Below are 15322 nucleotides of genomic sequence, written 5' to 3'. Positions count from 1 at the left end.
GATCAGGGGTTGTCATTATGGATAAAGCTGAGTATATCCGGCTTCTCAACAAAGCCTCCATCGATGACAGCACGAAATTCGTCCCTATTAGCTCAGAAAGACCAAAAGCGAAGGGTCGACCGCCCAAGTATTACCATCCCCTCTTAGAAAAAGAGAAACTTGTTAACAACGCCATAAAGAGAATTCTCCCCAAGGACGTCGCTGAATCGCTACTATCACAGGGCTCGCGTTTAGCTCATCTTTACGGCCTGCCGAAGACGCACAAGAAGAACCTCTCTGTTAGACCCATACTATCTGCAACAGGAACATACAACTTCCAGCTGGCAAAATGGCTTGACGAAAAGCTAAAACCTCTCTCTCTCAATCATCATACCATCACCGACGTTTTTGAATTTGCGGAGGAAGTTACTCAACTCGATTTTAACGAGAATGATATTTTAGTATCATATGATGTAACTTCTTTGTTTACAAATGTGCCTTTGGACGAGACGATAGAGATACTTGCCACCAAGGCTTTTCGTGACAATTGGTTCAACAAAACCAACAACCTAAATATCACCAAATCAGACCTGATCGAACTGCTAGAATTAGCTACCAAACACCAGCTCTTCCAATATAATGGTGAACTGTACGAACAGAAAGATGGAGTAGGCATGGGGTCTCCCCTAGGCCCCCTAATGGCCAATGCCTTCTTGTGTTATATAGAGGAACATTTAGATCTGCCTGATTACTACAGACGGTACGTAGACGATACAATTACCATAATGTCTTGTGAATCAGCCGCTCATGTTTTCCTTGATGAATTAAACAGCATTCATCCGTCTCTACATTTCACCATGGAAATCGCGACCAATGGTAAACTACCTTTCCTTGGAATGCTTCTTGATAAGAATGGTCCTCGGATATCAACCTGTGTCTACCGAAAACCGACTGACAAAGGCTTATTACTACACTACCATAGTCACGTGGACCATCGTTATAAGACTGGCCTGCTTACGACCATGCTTAACAGGGCCTATCGGTTGTCCTCAAGTTGGCAATTATTCTCTGATGAGTGCGAAAAGCTCAAAAATATCTTCAAACGCCTTAAATACCCAGAGGACCTAATTAACAGATCTGTTAAGAATTTTGTCGACTATGTTCAATCGGATGCCGAGAAACCACCACAAGCGCAATACCAAGGAAAAACCGTCCGTATTGTATTACCGTACAAAGACCAGAAGTCAGCTAACGTGCTACGGAGACGACTCAAAGATCTGAGCGTTAAAATTGGTAACACCATCGAGATTGTTCCTGTGTTTATTAATCGTAAGATTGAAAGTCATCTCAAACACCGCGAAAACAAGCCAAATGTTGTAAATAACCAATGTGCTGTTTATTATTTTAAATGTGGTCTATGCGATATGGACTACATTGGTTATACAACAAGGCATTTACATCAGCGTATAGAGGAACACAAATCCCTATCATCTTCGGTTGGTCGACACATGAAGACGAAACACGATCTGGACAAACCTGAACTTAAAGCACATTTTACGATCCTAAAGAAATGCAAATCGAAATTTGACTGTCTCGTTCACGAGATGCTTTTGATACGTGAGCGTCAACCATCACTAAATAAGCAGTCAGATTCCATTCGTGCTAAAGTTTTTGTTTGACCTTCGCCTTTTGTATTCTAGCAAAAATTGTAAATATCTTAGTGTCAACTATCGTTTAATTTCCATCTATGCATGTCTTTGTTTTGACCTAACGCCCGTTGTATTTAAATTGCGAATTTTTCCAGTACAGTTTAACCTTGATAATGGGGTCAATTCTGACTCCGAAACGTCGGATAGTGTTGTTACTTTTTATTCTTAATACGTTTTCTAAATCGATCCTTCTTAAAATTTTTTATAGTTTTGTATATTATTCTGGTGCTGATACCTTTTTTCTCGAAGCGAAGTTTCGTAGTCTTAGTGTAAAACTGGACGATTAGCTGTTTTGAGATTTCGGGTGTGTTCCTTTCGGCGAATCCAAAAACGGATTATTGATCAGAGATTCAGCATGCAGATTTCATTTCACTGTCGAAGAAACGCAAAATCCAAAAAAAAGTTGTGTAACCTTGGCAACCTCGCTAATGCGTTCGAGATAGCTTGCGTCAAAGCAACTGATGTATTTTCTCCTTTTTGACGAGGACTGTGATGAAACTCTGGAAAATTACATCCTCAATTCAAACAGTGACAATAACGTCTTTGGAGTTAATCGCACAACCTCAGAGGAAGAAGCGAGCAAAAGTCTTTGATTTGTGGTAGACCGTGAGATGTGACCCCTGAAAAAGATCAAGTCTGGTCCACATTGTACGAAATCAAACGTAAAACACTTGGAAAATGGTTTCTCGAAAGTAGAACCTTTACGCGCTTTCTGGTTAATTTCTTTTACGAATGGGGAGATAATATTCTTTCCACAACAACTGCTGGAAATAAGTCATTTTCATCCAAATTTTAGCGATTTATGGACGATTCAAAATTTGACCGAAATCGCTATCATCCCTTACCTATTTTTATACTGCTAATGACTGTGAGATACCACTAGTGAAAAGACCGCTGTCATTACTGTATTTGGCTTTCGTCTCGCGGGTAGGATTTGTATTTAATTTGATTACGTACGGTGATTCAAATCGCGCTGCAATTGTACAGTGAATTTATCTAGAAAAGCGGTCAAATAGGACTCGTCTGCTCCCTGTGAAAAAGATTTACAATTTGACTTAGAAATCGGTACAAAGGAAAGAAAAAGAGTAATAGAAGATGTTCGATCCCGCATAGTCGCTATCTATGAATGCCTAAGAGAGCCTTAGGATCAAGTGAAACGCAATCGCCTGCAAAGACGGCTTAGAAGCTGAATTGAACAACCTCAAGGCCCGGCATGAAAGCGTGACTGATATCTTAATTAGCCTGGAACTCGCCGAAAGAGAACGAAAGATTCTTCAAGAGTACGTCGATTTGAATAACGAACGCAGCATTAGAATGTGTAGCGGACGTCAAATTGAAAATAAAAAGATCAAGAAATAGAAAGAGTCGAACTCCTCTCGCAAAGATCGCTGCGTTCCGGGAAGTCTTCATTGTCGGTTCGATCGTCTTCAACGCCCTCCTCGAAGCGCGCAGCAATTGAAACTGCGAAACTTACGGTAAGACGAAATTAGATACGCCAAAAAAGCATCATAACATCGACAGGCGGCGAGACGATAGAGCGTGTGAATGACAAAGAAGAATTACATGAAGAACTATCCACGATTGAAGCAATTCAGAAAATACTGCAAGAATCCGAATTAAACGACATTATCGCCCTACAGGAAGCAACAAATTCTGTCGGCAAAACAGAGGATGTCAAACATTTTTGGCCCTAACCTCCAGCAAACAAAGGCAAATTCAAGTGTCCCCGGTAAAATCAAAGGACAAGACGGCAAAGTTAACGATCCCATCGTCCTCAAGTGAGAGAACATCGCTCAACGTTCCCTCGAGACTAGACGTAAACACGCCCGTCTTTGTTCCGCGACCTACCGACCAATCAGCGACGAGGACCGAATCTGAGCAATACAATTCTCAACTTTCTCGCATTCGGAAGAGAACACCGAAATTCAGAAAACACAAATTGAATTCCTGCGAAGAATGACCGTTCCAATCCCAAAGCCTCCAGTATTCGAGGGAAACATCTTAGAGTACCTAAAGATAAGAACTTTGCATATCCAAAGGAGTATTCTTTTCGTGTCTTAGTCAAGGTCACATGGCACGACACTTCAAGCACAAGACCCAGTGCGAGTTGTGTAGGAAGTGACACGCAACTGTCCTCCATCGCTTCCCTCCTGATCAGAAAACGGAAGAAAACATACAGGAGACCGCCGTCAGAGCCACGAACAATTGCGTCAACTGTAGTGACACTACAACCTCAATGATCCTTCCAGTATAGATTCACCACAAGTGTGATCCAGATCGTTGAGTAAAAGTATACGCCATGCTAAAAGAACAGAGCGATACCTGTTTTGCTACAGATGACGTAATGAACAACCTTGGATTAACTGGTCCTGCAATTGAACTAGAGCTGAGCACCATGCACGCCATAGAGAAAATTGACACGCAAAGAATTGACGGTTTGGTCGTATCACGCTTCGGCTGTGAAGTCAACATACTCCTTCCAAAGGTGTACACCAGAAGACACATACCAGGCCTACGCGGACAGATTCCTCGTCCTGAAACTGCACGCAAATACGGGTATCTAGAGAGAATTGGAGAAGAGCCCTTAATAACTACGCAATAACTATGTTCGTGCCTTAAAGCCAAGATCCATAGTTGCTGAACAGTCAAATGACCCCTGTGTCATAGGTTGGGGCGTGGTAGGGGCTAGAAGCCATGGAGAACATGTAGATGACATTGGGGAGACGGCTGGATGCCATCGTATCGCCACAAGAGAGATATTAGGTCAAGAAGAATCGACTGGCAAGTTAAAACGAAAACGTCCATTTACCATGCAACAGGAAGCACGCTGAAATAAGATTAAAGCAGCTACGAAAACGATTCGCCAGACACTCAAAATACAAAGACGATTATGTGGCACTCATGGAGAAGATGCTGGAGGCCGGGCCCCCAGAGAAGGCCCCAAAGAAATGTCATGAGACAACGTGGTACATTTCTCATTATGGGGTCTGCCACCCTAAGAAGCCCGATAAACTTCGAGTAGTCTTCGATTGCTCAGAGGAGGTCCAGGGCTATTCCCTTAACCGCAACCTTCTTCAAGGACGTGATCTGGCGAACACCTTGGTTGGTGCCCTGTGTCGCTTTAGACAAGAACGAGTTGGCATTTGCTTGTGACATCGAGGGCATGTTCCACCAGGTCCATGTCAATAAAGAATATCGCGACCTTCTTCGCTTTCTCTGGTAGGATCAAGGAGACACTACAAAGGACCCCACAGAATACCGAACGACAGTACATCTATTCGGCGCCACTTCCTCCCCGAGCTGTGCAAATTTAGCCCTACGAACTGCAGCTAATGACGGTGTACATGAATTCGGAGAAGCAGTTTCCTTTATCAAAGAAAATTTCTTTGTTGACGATGGACTTAGGTCAGTCCCTACCGTCCCAGAATCTGTTGAATTGATCAAAGGAGAAACTGAGATGCGCTTGTGAGGCGGCTTGAGATTGCATAAGTTCACGTCTAACAGCAAAGAGGTTGTTGACTCTACGGCCGTACAGTCTTGCGCAAAGAATCGAAGATCAAGGAGCTTGACTTGAACCGTGATTTGCTTCCCCTTGAACGTGTCCCTGGCGTTGAATGGATCATCGAAAACGACGCTTTCCAGTTCCGTATAAACCACGGACAAGGTGTGGTATCGTATCAATGGTCAGTTCAACAATATGACCTGCTTGGTTTTGCGGCCCCATTCCTTTGTGGAAAAAGAATCCTGCACCTTTTCTGCAAGAAAAGCATTGGTCGGTATGATGCCATACCTGATGATTTGTGGATGTAGTGGGAGATCTGGTGATCTGAACTCCCCCTCCTATAGAAGATAGACGTTCCGAGATGCTTCAAGACAAAGGAAATGAGAATCTTGAGGAAAGTCGAGCTACATCATTTCTCGGATGCCAGCACAGAAGGATACGGGCAATGTTCTTATCTCCGCTTTGTGGACATAAGCGGCCAAGTGCACTACTCACTTGCGATGGGTAATGCACGTGTGACCCCGTTAAAGCCGATGACTATACTGCGCCTTGAGCTAACAGCCGCCCTAGGTTCCGTAAGAGTTAGTGAAATACTGAGCAGAGAGCTTAGATACGATGAAGTAAAAGAGGTGTTCTGGACTGACAGCAAAATGGTTCAGGCTTACATCCATAATAGCGCCCGTTACTTTCACGGGTTCGTTGCAAACCAAGTGCAGCAGATCAGGAATCGCGCCGTACCAGAGCAGTAGAAATAAGTCAACGGAAAGAACAACCCTGCTGAAGACGCTTTTCGTGGCCTGAGCACCAAAAACATGCTAGGAGAGCAGGGGTGCAGGGATGGCGCAGTGGTGAGAGCACTCGCCTCCCATCAATGTGGCCCTGGTTCGATTCCCAGACTCGGCGTCATATGTGGGTTGAGTTTGTTGGTTTTATACTCTGCACTGAGAGGTTTTCTCCGGGTGCTCCGCATGGTTTCTCCTCTCCTCAAAACCCAACATTGGACTTGATTTGTGTTAATTGCTAACTTCAGTTTACAGTGTCCCCAATTAGTGCTCCAGTAGTATTCGTATTCTTTCTTTCCTTTTTTTACTTTCTGCAATCCTCAAGATGGCTACAGGGACCATCCTTTCTGCGGGACCAGCACGACAGCTGGAAGGAAGTGTATACGAGAGAAAAGTAAAGAAAGTATCCACCTTGGCTACGAGCGTTACGAATAATCAGCAACACCCGAACCTGCTTCAACGGCTGGAATACTTTTCAAGCTGATTCAGAGAAAAACGCGAACTAGCTATTTGTTTACGATACCAAAGGATCCTGGTAGAAAGAACTCGCAGAAAGCAGATGACAACCGGGGGATTGAAGACAAGATCTTCATCATGCAAGTATAAGCCGGCGAACGTGGAAGAATTAAATGCAGCAGAACACGAAATAGTAAAACACACGCAAGAAGAATCATTCAAGGAAGGTATAAGGAAACTGAAGAACAAACCTGAGTAGATGCTCAAGATCTAAGATCCTGGATACTAAAGGAACCTGCTCCCTCAACCGTCTAGATCCATTTCTGGATCAAAGAAAAGTGGACGCGTCAAGCAAGCAAGTGTCTCTGAAGATAAATAAAGCATCCCGTTGTCCTGCCAGAATTAGGGACATATCAGCAAGCTCCTAGCCTGACACTACCACCAGAAAGCTTTACATCAAGGAAAGGGAATTATCTTTAACGAAATCCGCGCCTCTGGATACTGGATCACAGGCGGTGGCACAGTGGATTCCAGGTTGATCCACGAATGCGTCACTTGCAGGAAAGTGAGAGCAAATGTCCAGGAGCAGAAAATGGCAAATCTCCCATCAGACAGGCTAGAACCAGCGCCTCCTTTCGCTTACTACGGAATTGATTGTTTTGGCCCTTGGTACACGAGAGAAGGGCGCAAGGATCTTATGAGGTATGGAGTCCTATTCACATGCCTGGTTTCAAGAGCTATTGATCTTGAAATCGCCACCTCCCCAGATACGGACTCCTACATCAACGCCCCTTTCCGCTTCATATGCGCACGTGGTCCAGTGCGGCAGATGCGTAGTGACTAAGGTTCAAATTTCATTGGTGCACGAAGAGGACTAAATGAAGCGCTAGCTGGAATGGATGAAGCTGACGTAAAGGCAGAGATGTTGAAAGAAGATTGCGACGGGATTGAAGTCAAACTAAATTCTCCTATGCAAGTCACATGGGCGGACTATGGGAGCGATGGGAGTGACAAATTAGAACCGTGAGAAGTGTGCTCTCTGCCCTAATGGAGAAAAATGGCCAGCAAATGAACGATAAAGCCCTACGAACTTTCATGTGTGAAGCGGAGGCATGAGCTAACAGTCGGTCCTTAATTAACGACAGAAAGTATCACATCGCCATGCTCTGCAGAAGCGTTCACTTCCATACACTTTCTTACTCTGAAGACAAAAGTCGTTCTGCCTCCCCCAGTAGTTTTCACTTCCACCGACCTTTATTCCCGAAAATGGTGGTGATGAGTGCAGCTCCTAACCAACTAATATTGGTGCAGATGGCGAACCTAGCATCAAAAGGAAAGAGAAGTCCAATCCACAAGCTGATCCTATTAACCACAAATACACAAAATGAGTAGAAACCAGGGAATCCTCGTCGAGGAGCCATCACGGAAGAAACAAACCATAAAGGATGGACAACGAGATAATCTTGTTATAATCAGCGAATAAGATAGTACGAATTGGAATAAATTAAGATATTAATTTAGGAGACTCATGTAACCACTTCCGGTAAAGTTGAGAAATACTTTCTCATTTGATTGACGTTACCGTGATTAATGCATCAAATGTCAGACAAACATAGCTTGCATTCAGTTCAAGCTAAGAGCCCTTGTGATCAAGATCTTAAGACAATAAAGTAGAAGGAAATTCTAGTAGAATAATCAGGACCCGCGAACGTTGGTAAGTGTTTTATTCTGTGCTTAACGATAACAATGACTCTTCAGGGCAGACTCCGGTAACACTGTGTAGCGTTGTTCTATAGGTTGCGAGGTAGTGAACGAGCTCTATCCTCCAATCTTTACCTTCCGCTTGTGCGAACCTCATACTCTTGAGCAAACTCCGGATTTGCCGCTCTCCCTCGCCACTGGCTTGGGCCCATAATGGAGTAACCTTATGGTGTAGAATTCCATTATCAACAAGATACTTCTCAAATTCTTCGGATCGGAACTGCGGTCCGTTATCATTCGTTATGCTCACAGGTAGACCATGGACAGCAAATATTCTCTCAAGGTACTCCTCATGTGGCATGGGCCCCAAAAGGTCTAAAGACAAGTCCTGCCATTTGCCTTGCGGTAGTTCAATGGGCATCAAAGGCTGTGGTGAAGTGGGTTGTCCGACTAATTGATATCCATGGCAGGACCGCACATAGCGTTCTGCATCTTTGTCTATCTCAGGCCACCAAACTTTTGTTCGCAACTTTAATTTCGTGGCAAACTATCCCCACGCGACCCTCGTGTGCAATACACACTACAGTGAGCAACGTTTTTGTTTTGTTGATAGTTGTGTTGTTACGTAAGTTTGTCATTCTAGCGAGAGCTACAATTAGATTTCGATCGATCGAATATCTCTATTAGCACCAGCAAATGCGTAATAATTTGTGATACACGATATTTAGTGATTCCTTTTTTTAAAATTTTTCAGTTGACCGCTTCTCTTCGATTCTTATGAAAACGCCCTGAGGCCAAATAAAGTAAAGAGTGTTCTACTATATACTGGCTTGGGGTTGAGGTTCGACTGACTGCGCGTAAACAATCCGGGAGAACGAGAATTTCAATCCTGGCCTAGTAAACCATTACAACCAGACAGGCATGTTTACGCGACAGGATCGCGAGCTTTTTAGCAGTAGAAATTTTGCCCGCAAGTGATAAGACATGCTAAAGTAGAAATTATGATAACGAAAATTATCTTGTTAACGTTTCCAGTGCTTTTGCTCTGTTAGCGTGACTTTTGCGTCAATGCCATGGTCAACGTTTGGGCAATAAGACGAACAGAAAGGGAGAATATGAAAACGTACCGCTAGTGAGAAACCAGACAGCTGAAGAATGCAATTTATTGGTATAATTTTTCATATGTATTTTTATCAGATCCACCAGCGACATTTTCCAATGACAACCTTGGATTCCCGGAGATCAGCTATGTTCCAACTAACGAAAAGGACGACTACGGAAATGTTGCAGATAATGACGTAAATGTAACCCTTACTTGCAAAGTGGCGATCCTAAATGGTATCGAGAAATGGAAAAATGTCAGCTACTGGATTGAGTGGTTCGCTGAAGGAAAAATCCTAAAAAATGAGACGATATGTGGAGGTCTTTTACCTGGCAAAGAGAATCAAAACCCTTGCCCCGATAACAAAGATCTTACTTCCCTGCTCCCTGGCAAAAACTACATTATCGGTCAGTCGGTAAGAATGAAAAACTCCATGACGTGTTATTATATAAAATAAAAGTAGGTTAGCAGAAAATGCAATGAAAGAGATTTGATTGGGGCACTTGTTTTTCCGGTTCAATTAAACAGGTGATAAACCCTGGGAATGAAGAATTTTATATACTTTTATACATCGCGCGCAGACTAGAATTCTCTATCACTTTGAAACAGACCAACATTACCTCTTTCTTGCAGGAATAAGGGGGAAGTATCGTCCTCCATATGTTGTCCGAAAAAGTCCGCGATAGGTTCTCCACGAGATAAATTAGTAAAGTACAAACACGTGTTGATTGCCTGTGACAAATTTGCATCAGTTAAATTTAATTGCCTTCAATCGCAACGAAAGGGGAAAAATCATCGGTACGAAACATATCTGATATTCGTTTATAGTCTTTTTGTGGCATCCTCGGGGAAGAGAAGGTGCGTGACAGACAGTTTTAAGAAAAACAGACAAATTCCGGAAAGCAAAAGGTAGGAAACTAGTCAGTGTTTAATGCAAATTTCATGGTCTGCAGTCAGGTTGTTTACACTGGATTGTATGAAACACGTGATCTTAATTAATTTGGTACAATTCAGTACCATTTACTAATTAACCCGCACGATGTTCTCCGATGAAAGAAGTTAACACCTTGTTGGATGACCATAGTGCATGTGATTTTCCTTTTGGCTAGCCTGTTTGATATTGTTAAAACGTGTTTTACAGCTGTTATCAGCCACAAGCGCCCCTCAACAACATTTTTTCATATTACGAAACTTAAATTTAGGTGGACGTCAATAAAATGATTTCCATGACAATAGTCTTGTTATCTTGGCGGCAGTTGAATTCTTCATGGAAAATTTGATTGACATCCACCTAAATTTTACTTTCGAAATACAGTGGAACCCCTCGGGCCATGGAAAACTGGTCGTATTAACGGGGTGGTCTTATTAACGAGGTGGGGTGATGGAGCACTGCACATGAACCCTTTCATTCCGCTATAAATCAACCCTTTTACAGTACCAGTTATTTTTCAACCTTACAATCGCAATTCATTGCAAGTGAACAAAGTACAAAACCGAGTATATGTAAAGGGAAAAAACAATGACGTCTTTCAGTTCCTCAACAAGACATAGCCTCTTGTGAAATCTCGCAAAGAGCCATTCTTTATATTGTAGCTAAAAGAATTTCAATTGACTTCGGCTTTGCGTAAGCCAATCACTTTGTACACAATCAATAACTTTTGCGAGATCTTTAGCAGTTTTCGTATTGCCCTTTGCCTAGAAAATTGTGTCGTAAAGTGATTTAATTGGAACAAAATTCCTCTCACTTACAAATTTATTCCTACTGATGATCAGCCTATTGAAGATCAGTTCGCTTTACCTTTTTGTGTTTCGATTGATTTCTTTTTTTCGTGTAATATAAACCTTTTTCAGTTGTAATGCTTAATGAGAGACACATGTAGGCGGCACACCTTGAAAAATGTCTATCTTAACAACACGTTCTCTTATTTCAAAACGACATCGTACAAAATCACGACACACTCCCTCCCCCCCCCCCCCCCCCATATGTCTCCGAAGGAGAGATATGTCTCGAAAATCTATGTGAACACTATAATCACATTAAAAAAATGAAGCTCGTAACAGTTCTAACTGAAATAGTCTTCAACTTCAGATCACAGTTCATCTCGAGCAATGTTCTGTACTCACAGGCGCGCTGCAAGGGCCGCATCTCTTCTTGGTCGGAATGGTGGAGCTTGTGGATTCAACTCCGCTAGGTGTGGTCGCGGTCTATCACAAAAGAGCTCTAAGGGATACAAATGTTGGACTGCCCGCTCGATGCCGGACTTCCCAGAGCACAATACGTCTCCTCTGACTCTTCCATCAGTACCAACTATGAGATTTTCGACTATGCCAAGCGGCCATTTGCCTCTGTTCCTTTCTTCCGCTTGTACCATAACTACGTCACCGATGGCAGGTGCGTTTCCCTGAGCGGTTGCTTGGGCACGATGTTTCTTGCGAAGGCTGTGCAAGTACTCCTTTGACCAACGTCGCCACACCGCCTCCTAGCACTTAAAAAAATGCTTGGCTCGTTTGCGGAGGTCAGCCGTTTTAGTATGGTGAGGTTGTGACTCTGGCAGCACATTGCTATTCACGAACAGCATGGAATTCGGCGTCAGAACTGAGGATCATCCTCCAGATAACTCAAGGGTTGGTTATTAAGGGTGATCTCCACGTCTGTCTTGACTGACAGGTAATAGTGGAGTCGCTTGTCTTTCATCACTGCCTTGACCGACTTTGCAGCACCAACAAACGTTCTGCCATTGTCGGAATAGATTCTTTCCGGTCTCCTTCGCCTCTCGATGAACTTCTTCAAACTCCTCAGGCATTCTTCTGTTTCCAAACTTGGCAAAAGATCCAGGTAGACCCCCCTTGTAAGACTGCAGGCATAAAACAGAACATAGGCCTTTCCCTCTCGTTGTCTTCATATGCGATATCGCAGTGGATCAGTGTAGTCGACCCCGATCACTTGAAATGGGTTAACACCTTCGGTACGGTTGGTGGGGCAGCGTATGCCATCGCTTGAAATCTTTTGCACCCATGGCAATTTCGGCGAACTGTCTTCACCAGCGTTTTAGCTTAGAGATCCCGTATCGGCTTCGGACTTTGGTCATCATTATCCCCACTCCCCCATGCAAAGTTTGCAGGTGGGCTTCTTTGACGATACGCTGGGAATATAGACTGGTTTCTGGTAAGTACACTGGGTTTACGTAGTCTCTTTGCAATCGGCCCCGACACTCAAGTAGGCCTTCCTGATTTAACTGCAAGTTCAACATGACTCGATCCTTTTCAACTTCACCACTCTTCTGAGCCTGCCTTTCCCAATGAAGTCTCAGCTGATTTGTTTCTTGGGTTGTCAGCGGTCCCTCGAAACGCGTCTTACCTCGGCTACGGAGAGCATTGTGCACGAATCTTCGCATCCACGCACACACACGAACGGCTTTCCACAATGGAATTTGCGTAATACTCCCTCGACCTCATCCTCTTCGTCAACTGCACTTTCCGAACTAATTTAGCTTCGGCCTGGCTCTCTTCAGTCGGTTCGTCCAGGATATCCGCCTGCCAGTTCTCTCGACTTGCAAGCCACTTCGGCCCGTTCCACCACTGATCTGCTTTCTCTAGGCGGCCTCCGCGATTTCCGAGATCGGCTGGGTTTTCTGCGGTGGGGACATAACGCCACATAACTCCACACGATTCGACACGAACACGACACGAACTACTTGTGGTCTCCTTGCCCCCTTATCCAATATAAGGCAACCGAGCTTTCCAGCAAACAGTGCATGCTTGTCAAGAGTAGTCCTTCACGAGCCCTTCTCACGTTGGTTATCAGGTTCACAGCCATATGCCCAGCTACGAGCTCGAGCCGCGGGATTATCAGGCCTTGTTTGGAGAGTCTTGACCATGGAGCAATCAGGCCTTGATTTGTCCCGGCTGCCTGACAAACGACAGCATAAACGCAGGCTGCAACTCCATTTGCGCTGGCATCTCCAAAGGAATGGAGCTCAATCTCCTCAATTTCCTCTCGATGAACGGCAAGTGATCTCGGTACTTCAAAGCTTTGTGGCAAACCGCTCTCCCACATTACCCAAGCCTTCGCCATGTCACGTGATAGTTCTGCATCCCAGGCTCTCTTTGAATAACAGCGCGATTATTGAGCTTGCCACGAAGTGTCAAGTCCCAAGGGATCATAAATTTGTGTACTTTGGCTAGGATTCCTCGTTTTGTCAACTTCGCTTGGTCAGTTGGGACTTCTACGCTGACTGTGTCTCGTTTCTTGTTCCAAGAAAGACCGAGTATTCTTGACATGTTTCCTCGTGGGGCGCCCAACTGTTGCTTGGCATAGGTTGTTTCTTCTTTATCTTCGGCTGAAGAATGATCTGCTTCTAGTTCCGGTGCATTGGAGTGCCATTTGCGGAGTGTAAAACATGCATCTCGGAAGACAAACGTTGCTTTGTCTTTCACTTCTTTAGCCTTGCGCACTGTGATTGATCCTGAGATTAAATCATCGACGTACAGCTCTTTGCATTTTTTTTTCACTACTTCTGGTTCTTTCTCCTCCCAGTTGGTAAGGTGTGCCTCGATAACTCCCCCAAGAATAAAAGGAGAGGAAGTGAGTCCAAAAAGCGCCCTTGTGAATCGCAGAGTCGTTAAAGGTGAATGTTCGTCTCGACGCCAGTGGAAGCGCATTGCATCACGGTCAGCTTCTCTAATTCTTACTTGAAGGAATGCTTTCTGGAGACCGCCAGAAACACCCACAAGGTTGAAACGCCCTCTGACTAGAACGCTCCAAAGTTTGTTTTGAAGGGGCGGGCCTGCATGCAAAGAATCATTCAGAGAAGGGGCACCATCGAAAGCCCTCGCAGATGCATCGTAGAGTATTCGTAATTTTGTTGACTCTGCTGTAGCTCGCACAATCGGTTTGCGCGGTATGTACAATTCCCAAACACCAACACAAGGCCCGTCTTCTTTCTCCACCATGCCTGCTTCCCTTTGTTCTTCAATGATCTTTTCACATGCAGATGTTAGGTTCTGTCGCTTGAGTTTTCTGTTTCAACTTGCAAGTCGTCTCAAACTTCCTTCTCTGTTGTTTGCTAACACTGGATGATTTCCTCGCCAGGGCAGACCGGTCTCGTACCAGCCTTCCTCATCTCGAGTAAATTGTTCTTGGAATTTCGTGTACACGTTTCTCTGGTCGTTCGTGGGTGTGCCTGACAGGTCAAGCACATCTAGACGGCAAGGTTCCTCGTAATCCACGTGTGATGTCGGCGTCAATAACATGTTTGTTATGTCCAGAGGTTCTTTGCCCCGTGACATGATTATCCAGCCAAATTTCGTTAGCTCAACGACAGGCTCACCAGGTCTGCCGATTTTCGGTGCACACTCCGGCACCGAGAATAAGGTACACTGGAAGACGACTCTTCTTGTCTTGATCATTCATAACCACTCCTGAAAGATGTGCGTTCTTGGCAATAGTTTCCTCATAATTCGGATTGTCAAGGAAAAGTTATTCTGCTTTGTCCATTTTCGTGACTTCTACGGCATTGTGAATTTTCCGTTGACGTCACCAATCTCGATGTTAACCAGTTCCTCTTCTTGGGTTGACGTTCCTAACAGCATCTCTATTTTCCTGACCTCTTTGGTACGTTTTATCGTAGAAATTCGGTTTAACAGCGCTGCCGATGCGTGAGAAATTCCCGCACCCGTATCCAACAATGCTCGACATTTCACACCCTCTACCTCTACAACTATAGCAGGATATGTCACGCGCACGTTTGGAATTCCAGCGGCAACCAGGAGAGGATTGAAGTCGTTTTCGCGGGTGCTACAAATATACGTGTGGTGTTTGCGACTACATTTCTGGCATTACAATCTACTCTTACATTCATCCGCGCGATGCTCTCCGGCGGTGCAGTTATAGCACAGACTTTTCTCCGAAAGTATTCTACGCCTCTCCCCCGTCTCGGTGACCTTTGTGCAGTTGATTGGATCGATTATTTTGATCTTCGCAGTAAACACATTGCTGGTTTCCGGTTCGTGTCTCTTGCTGTGAAGTGGGTTTTGAGTACACTAGCCTGCAAAGCAGGCGTATTGTTGTTTTGGTAAGAATGATCGGCAG

General features: G+C 44.3%; 2 protein-coding genes across 2 annotated transcripts in view; both read left to right on the top strand.

The window, feature by feature from the left end:
* Positions 1-17: 17 nt before the first annotated feature.
* On the top strand, positions 18-4290 carry LOC137988215 (uncharacterized). Its single transcript, XM_068834261.1, has 2 exons — positions 18-1308; positions 4025-4290. The coding sequence occupies exons 1-2, from the start codon at positions 18-20 to the stop codon at positions 4288-4290; spliced, it is 1557 nt and encodes a 518-aa protein (XP_068690362.1).
* Positions 4291-4589: 299 nt separating this feature from the next.
* Positions 4590-15322, top strand: part of LOC137988205 (uncharacterized) — a 74609-nt gene continuing 63876 nt past the window's right edge. Inside the window, exons 1-5 of the mRNA XM_068834254.1 lie at positions 4590-4790; positions 4912-5093; positions 6990-7130; positions 7299-7435; positions 9327-9646. Of these exons, the coding sequence (XP_068690355.1) occupies positions 4590-4790; positions 4912-5093; positions 6990-7130; positions 7299-7435; positions 9327-9646 (981 nt within the window). The remainder of the gene's footprint in view (positions 4791-4911; positions 5094-6989; positions 7131-7298; positions 7436-9326; positions 9647-15322) is intronic.

Source organism: Montipora foliosa, chromosome 2, assembly GCF_036669935.1.
Source record: "Montipora foliosa isolate CH-2021 chromosome 2, ASM3666993v2, whole genome shotgun sequence".
Taxonomy (NCBI): domain Eukaryota; kingdom Metazoa; phylum Cnidaria; class Anthozoa; order Scleractinia; family Acroporidae; genus Montipora; species Montipora foliosa.
The sequence above is the reverse complement of the archived record's forward strand: the minus strand, read 5'-3'. Positions and strand labels throughout refer to the sequence as shown.

Coding starts and splice junctions, on each gene's coding strand:
- LOC137988215 (XM_068834261.1), top strand. CDS start 18: ATGGATAAAGCTGAGTATATCCGGCTTCTCAACAAAGCCTCCATCGAT. Junction 1,309..4,024: donor TGTTCCTGTGTTTATTAATC/GTAAGATTGAAA, acceptor GTTTTGCTACAG/ATGACGTAATGAACAACCTT.